Here is a 7151-nt window from a genome sequence, read left to right as displayed (position 1 = left end):
CAATGGCCTGGGAATACACTGATGTGAAGCAGAACGTAGTACTAGATTACCAGAGAAGTGAGAAAGGTGTAATTTTTTATTTTATTTGCAAGTGACGATGCTTCGTGAGCGGCCATGCCATCGAATTCTTCTGATATCTGAACCAGTGCATCATAAACGCCTCCAATATGAAACCTCAGAGGAGTAAGTGCATCGATGATACTTTCCCACCCAGTGTTGCTCAGCGGTTTCAGTGACAGGTTAGACAGATACTTCTTCAAGGTATCCCAACGTCGAACGGAGGACGATAAGAAGTCATACAAGCTTTTCACTGTCGAAAACATGAAAACAGTACATTTAGAAGACATAGCGGCATCGTTTACAAGAATATTCAATGAGTGACTGCTACATGGCACATAAAATGCTCTCTTGTTCATATCTGAAATTCTTTTCTGGAGACCAGAATTCTTTCCTTTCATGTTTGCTCCATTGTCGTATCCTTGCCCTCTCATATTACACAACAGGATTTATTTTATCTTCCAAGAACTTGAGTACGACCTGCCTCAAAGAAGAGCTTGAAGAATCGGACACTGGAAGAAATCCCAGGAAATGCTCCCGAATTCGGACATCGTATACCCCGTCGAGTCCTGTCTCCTGGACGAAATGTAGCACAACTGCCATCTGCTCAACTTTTGAAATATCTGGTTTGCAGTCCACAAATATACTGTAATACTTTGCAGATTTCATCATTAATAGAATGTTGTTGGTTATAGATGATCCAATAAGATGAATTATTTCATTCTGTGTTTCTTTTCCAAGATAATGATGACCCTTGTTCTCACCTTGCTTTGACTGTGCAGGTGCTCCATCATCACAGTGTCAAACTTTCCGAATAATTCAGAGACTTTCAAGAAATTTCCGTTGTCAGGCTGAAAGAGTATATCTGTACGTCCTCTCAAAGGCAGACATTGTCGACCCAGGAAATGAATTATTGCTATTAAGCGCTCAAGAACATTTTTCCAATGTTCGCTTTCAGTATTCAGAAGCCTTTGATGACGGGCGTCGACAGTTCGTGACGTTTTCAGTCCCTCGGAAAACACGATCCACTTTTTATGTGAATTCAAATGCTCGGTAGACTTCTCGTGACTTTGGAGATACGAAGCAAGATGCCGCCAGTCGCTTGTACAGTTCTTTGAAATTTTTACTGTAGATGACGAAAAAAGTTTGCAACACAAGCAGAACACAGCATCCTTGCTCTTTGAATACACCAACCAATGTGTATCTGCTTCTTCTAAATTCTTCAAAGAATAGCTGTAGTGCACAGAGCTGAAACACCGGTTGTCCGCGTTTTTAGGACATTCTTCAGCTTCCTTAATGCGCTCGGGAGAACCTCGCATGATCAAAGTCGTTCGAATGCAGTCGGTAATAATTTGCGGCCAACTTCCTTGATCTGAGTCAATTGTGTCTTCCAGTTCAGGCTCGCCTTCAATCCCTTCCGCGGTGGTGAGTACCTCGGCTGAAGTTCCTTCGGTATTTTCCCAATCGGGTCGCCAAATTTCAGTTATGCCTGATGTTCCAATCTTGGAGCTTTCGACACAAAGCAGGTCTTGAGTCCAGACGAAGTCTGTTGAACATGTTGTGGATGGCCCACCCTCAGCATTGCTACTGTATGCGGTGGTCACAGTACTGTGTTCGTCAACTTTCTGGTCATGTCTTGAACATAAAGATGTAGCTGCAGTAGCTCCACTAGTTTCTGTACTTTCAGGATCTATTTTTCCACCCTCGCCGCTGCTCTCTTTGGCTTGAAATATCGTTGTAGTGCATCCTTTTGCTTCTTATCGTTATCTTCCTTCAGCGCCCGTCTTTTCTCATATTCACTGCCAGACAGTCTTTTTCTACCGTCGGACATATTTCGATCCAACATGTAAAGAACGATTATGTGAAACTAATTGTTGATGTCAGTGTACTAACTTTATTTGTAACACACTTCGCAGACAATTTCCTGATATTCCACTGCACGTAAAAGGAAAGTTATATTACTGTAGGATACACTGTTCAGGAGATAAAGTCATAAGAATTGAGCCGCGTGAAATTGAATTTCAGGCCGAATTTCACTGCAGGCGCAGGTGAAACGGTCAAAGATTGGGGCGGAAGACAATGGAGTGAGGAAGAATAAGGAGATGGAATAACATAATAATGCAATGAATATACAACCGGGCATCGACGGGTACTAATGCTAGTCGAAATATATTAACTCACTGCACTGCCGTTGTTCATTTCAAAGAACTGAGACTCGACATCTGTCCTAATTTCTATGTGTCACTTCTTTTGTGTCTGATTATGAAATAAGGGGTAACAAATTAGACATCGCCGTATCACTGAACTTTTTTTTTGCTTTATTTTCATTCTAGCTATTGGGAAAACGCGTGCTTATGTGCCGACTTGCCAATTTTTGAAGTAACAGATCATAATAAAAATAGATTTTCCTATTCTGTAATCTTGAAGGAGAAAAATTCTAACTTATGAGTAACGTGCATGCGCAATACTAATTGGACTTTATATGAAAAGCACCTATTACATCCCAAGTTGCAAGAAATTCGGACGCACCAATTCTTCTGTTTTTACGAAACGCAATGAAAGTGCTTCTGACCAATCTTGACTCCCCCGGCCAACTACCGAAACGAATTCTGTACTATTCGTTGTAGAGAACGCGGCAATACCTATTGCCTGGAAAGGCAAACTGGTGACGCGGCAGTGCCAGGAACTAGGTCACGCGACGTTGTACAGCGAGGCTACGGTTAAACTAGCGCCCAAGAAGAAGAAGCAAGAAGCTCACAATAAGTATGTGACCGATGATATGGATAAATATATTATCAGGCAGCAATTTTTATGGCATTACGAACAATAGAAAGCAATACGAACTTTGCGAAAACTGCACAACTTTTGTCAAACAGAAATGAGCTTCAAAGCTAGCAATGAAACTCTTAGAAGCAATGTTCTGTCTATGGATTTTCGTTATAGAAGAAGTCACAGTTAACGTTTTGTTTTGTGCGGACGGGAGGGCATTGTTGCTAAAAGACCTTACTTTCTCAGGTTTTCATCAGAATCAAAGCGACCAGTAGTTTACTAAGATGAAACATGGATTCATACCCATTATACAGTAAATAAATGTTGGCTATGTGATAGTGTGCGAGTAGTATTGTCAAACAAAAGTGCCGGCCAGAGTTTAATTGTTGCTCATGCAGGCGGAGACAGGTGTTTCATGGCTCAAAAATCAAAACGTCCGACTGTCGCTCAGAAACGGATTGCAAAAATTTTCAAAAATACGTCGAAACCCTACTTATGCCAGGCTTATTAGCAATGTCTTTATCCCTTGTAATTACTTGCAGCGTATTTACCCATTTGGAATACTTCTAGCCATTGTAGGTGTTGGACATGTTTGGCTGTAATAATGTTCAGCCAATTTTTCCATAATGCGGGAAGAATAAAACACTCGGAAACTGCCTTTGAAGGGCTTAACAAAATTGCTTCAGGCTTAACATGTAACCGCAGTATCGAACATAGCATTCGAATTTCCAAATTAGATTTCGTCTTCTACAAAACCAGTTGTGAGTAAACGCACGGCGCTTATCAGGCTGGCAGCGCTCCACTCATAAGAATACTGGCGTATACGCCAGATTGCTTCCCCCTCTCTTTTCCTCCGGCGTGAACACGACGGTGCTGCCACAGTGGTGAGGAAGAAATTAGTTCTCCTCCCTCCCATTGTTCAAGAGGGGAGGCCGGCAGGTAGTCGAGGCAACATGCCACAGTTCCCTAAGCCTCTCCCTCCGACGTTTGGCTTCGAATCCCCTCTTGGGCATGAATGTTGAGTTTGTCCTAAAAAAGGGGGGGGGCGGTCTCCCCGTACGGCCGCACGTTTCGCACGTGCTTTGCCCCGGCCCTGCTTGCCATATACAAAGTAAAGCGCCAGGCATATAAGTGTCATAGTTACTACGTTCATTGCCGTGATCTTGAAAGTACTGTACTGTCGTGTATTGTTGTGTTACGAAAATAACTGTCTCAATGTAGCCATGCCACAAAAGTGATTAACAAAACATGTTTTACTTTTCAGAAGAAATTAGAAAAACTGTGCAGATGTAAAACAGATACAGCGTAAAAGCAATAATGAAAACTGTGTCACTCATTAGTAGCGTCGTAATATAAGCGTGTATCTGTCAAATAAAACAAATGCCGTGTCATCTGTCACCTCTCAGAAAGTACTTTAATTAAAAATGCCTTTTCAAGTGAACCAAAATGTTGCAGTAAAACCTCATTAGCAGTACATGCTCCAAGAATGTGAGCATTATGGTTATGATTTAATCGTGCAACTGACAAGCAAAAATGTACTCACAATAAGACTGTGTTGTCTGTTCCCTATAAAAGTGTACTCGTATAATTACTGTCTTAATTTGTTCCATAGATTCTTGGCTGGATAGTTAAATTCAAAAGATCGATGCATGTTAACAGTTTCTAAATGTGACAAAGCGTAATAGTAACTTGAAGAGAAAAATTTTGTAGTAAAGCCTGAATCAGGATGCATATTATTTCTCAGTAAATGGTTTTACATGAGAAATGTGGTGTAATCCTTTACTTTTCTTAGTACAGAGATTTTCAACTTCATTACAATTATCGTGTGTTACATGTCGCATACTGTAAGGTACAGTTGAAACTGTTGTTGTTATCTTCAGTCCAGCGACTGGTTTGATGCAACTCTCCATGCTACTCTATACTGTGCAAGCCTCTTCATCTCCCAGTACGTACTACAAGCTACATCCTTCTGAATCTGCTTAGTGTATTCATCTCTTGGTTTCTCTCTACGATTTTTACCCACCACGCTGCCCTCAAATACTAAACTGGTGCTCCCTTGATGCCTCAGAACATGTCCTACCAACCGATCCCTTCTTCTAGTCACGTTGTGCCACAAATTTCTCGTCTCCCCACTTCTATTCAGTACCTCCTCATTAGTTATGTGGTCTACCCATCTAATCTTCAGCATTCTTCTGTAGCACCACATTTCGAAAACTTGTATTCTTTGCTTGCCTAAACTATTCAAAAAATGGTTCAAATGGCTCTGAGCACTATGGGACTCAACTGCTGTGGTCATTAGTCCCCTAGAACTTAGAACTACTTAAACCGAACTAACCTAAGAACATCACACACATCCATGCCAGAGGCAGGATTCGAACCTGCGACCGTAGCAGTCGCACGGTTCCAGACTGCGCGCCTAGAACCGCGAGACCGCCTAAACTATTGATCGTCCATGTTTCACTTCCATACATGGCTACACTCCACACAAATACTTTCAGAAACGACTTCCTGACATTTAAATCAATACTCAATGGTAACAAATTCATCTTCTTCAGAAACGCTTTCTTTGCCATTTCCAGTCTACATTTTATATCCTCTCTACGTCTACCATTATCAGTTATTTTGCTCCCCAAATAGCAAAACTCATTTACTACTTTAAGTGTCCCAGTTCCTAATCTAATTCCCTCAGCATCACCCGATTTAATTCGACTACATTCCATTATCCTAATTTTGCTTTAGTTGATGTTCATCTTATATCCTCCTTTCAAGACACTGTTCATTCCGTTCAACTGCTTTTGCAGGTCCTGTACTGCCTCTGACAGAATTACAATGTCATCGGCGAACCTCAAAAATTTACAGATTGAATAACATTGGGGATAGGCTACAACCCTGTCTCATTCCCTTCCCAACCACTGCTTCCCTTTCATGCCCCTCGACTCTTATAAGTGCCATCTAGTTTCTATACAAATTGTAAATAGCCTTTCGCTCCCTGTATTTTACCCCTCCCAGCTTCAGAATTTGGAAGAGAGTATTCCAGTCAACATTGTCAAAAGCTTTCTCTAAGTCTACAAATGCTAGAAACGTAGGTTAACCTTTCCTTAATCTATCTTCTAAGATGAGTCCTAGGGTCAGTATTGCCTCACGTCTTCCAACATTTCTACAGAGTCCAAACTGATCTTCCCAGTGGTCGGCTTCTACCAGTTTTTCCATTTGTCTCTAAGGAATTCGTGTAAGTATTTTGCATCCATGACTTATTAAACACAGTTTATAATCAATAGATTGTGGTCAGAGTCCAAATCTGCCCCTGGAAATGTCTTGCAGTTTAAAACCTGGTACCTAAGTCTCTGTGTTACCATTATATAATCTGTCTGAAACCTTCTAGCATCTCCAGGCCTGTTCTGTGTATACAACCTTCTTTCATCGTTCTTGAACCAAGTGTGCAAAACTCTACCAGGCGGCTTCCTCTTCCATTCCTTACCCCCAGTCCATATTCACCTACTACATTTCCTTCTCTTCCTTTTCCTACTAGTCACCCATGACTATTAAATTTTCGTCTCCCTTCACTATCTGAAAAACTTCTTTTATGTCATCATACATTTCATCAATCTCTTCGTCATCTGCTATTCGGCATATAAACGTGTACTATTGTGGTGGGCGTGGGCTTCGTGTCTACCTTGGCCACAATAATGCATTCAATATGCTGTTTGTAGTAGCTTACCTGCACTCTTACTTTTTTACTCATTATTAAACCTACTCCTACATTACCCCTACCGAAGTTCACTAATTTCCACTATATCTAACTTTAATCTAACCATTTACCTTTTTTAAATTTTCCAACCTCCCTGCCCTATTAAGGGATCTGGCATTCCACAGCCCAATCCGTAGAATGCCAGCATTCTTTCTACTGATAACGACTTCCTCCTGAGTGGTGCCCACCTGGAGATCCGAATGTTGGACTATTTTACCTGCAGAATATTTTACCCAAGAGAACGCCATCATCATTTAACCATGCAATAAAGTTGTATGCCCTCAGGAAAGATTACGGCTGTAGTTTCCTCTTGCTTTTAGCCGTTCTCAGAACCAGCACAGCAAGGCCATTTTGGTTAGTGTTACAAGGTCAGATCAGTCAGTCATCCAGACTGCTGCCCCTGTAACTATTGAAAAGTGTGCTGCCCCTCTTCAGGAACCACATGTTTGTCTGGGTTCTCAATAGATACTCCTCCGTTGTGGTGGCACGTATGGTATGGCTATCTGTATCACTGAGGGACGCAAGCCTCCCCACCAATGGCAAAGTCCATGGTTCACCGGCAGGCAGGTGAAACTAT

At 41.6% G+C, this 7151-nt stretch overlaps 1 protein-coding gene across 1 annotated transcript; it reads right to left on the bottom strand.

The window, feature by feature from the left end:
* Positions 1 to 492: 492 nt before the first annotated feature.
* On the bottom strand, positions 493 to 3451 carry LOC126298314 (uncharacterized). Its single transcript, XM_049989610.1, has 5 exons — positions 3378 to 3451; positions 2587 to 2743; positions 1760 to 1924; positions 822 to 1682; positions 493 to 711 (listed from the first exon to the last, which is right to left on the bottom strand). The coding sequence occupies exons 1-5, from the start codon at positions 3449 to 3451 to the stop codon at positions 493 to 495; spliced, it is 1476 nt and encodes a 491-aa protein (XP_049845567.1).
* Positions 3452 to 7151: the final 3700 nt, after the last annotated feature.

This window comes from Schistocerca gregaria, chromosome X (genome assembly GCF_023897955.1).
Source record: "Schistocerca gregaria isolate iqSchGreg1 chromosome X, iqSchGreg1.2, whole genome shotgun sequence".
Lineage (NCBI taxonomy): Eukaryota > Metazoa > Arthropoda > Insecta > Orthoptera > Acrididae > Schistocerca > Schistocerca gregaria.
The sequence above is the reverse complement of the archived record's forward strand: the minus strand, read 5'-3'. Positions and strand labels throughout refer to the sequence as shown.

Excerpts from the sequence above, each read along its gene's own strand:
- LOC126298314 (XM_049989610.1), bottom strand. The coding sequence starts at position 3,451 with ATGGAAAAATTGGCTGAACATTATTACAGCCAAACATGTCCAACACCT. Across the intron at positions 1,925-2,586 it reads TCGTAAAAACAGAAGAATTG|TTTCACATAATCGTTCTTTA; the intron begins GTGCGTCCGAAT and ends ATCAACAATTAG. Across the intron at positions 1,683-1,759 it reads CAAAGAGAGCAGCGGCGAGG|AAAGTTGACGAACACAGTAC; the intron begins GTGGAAAAATAG and ends AGACATGACCAG.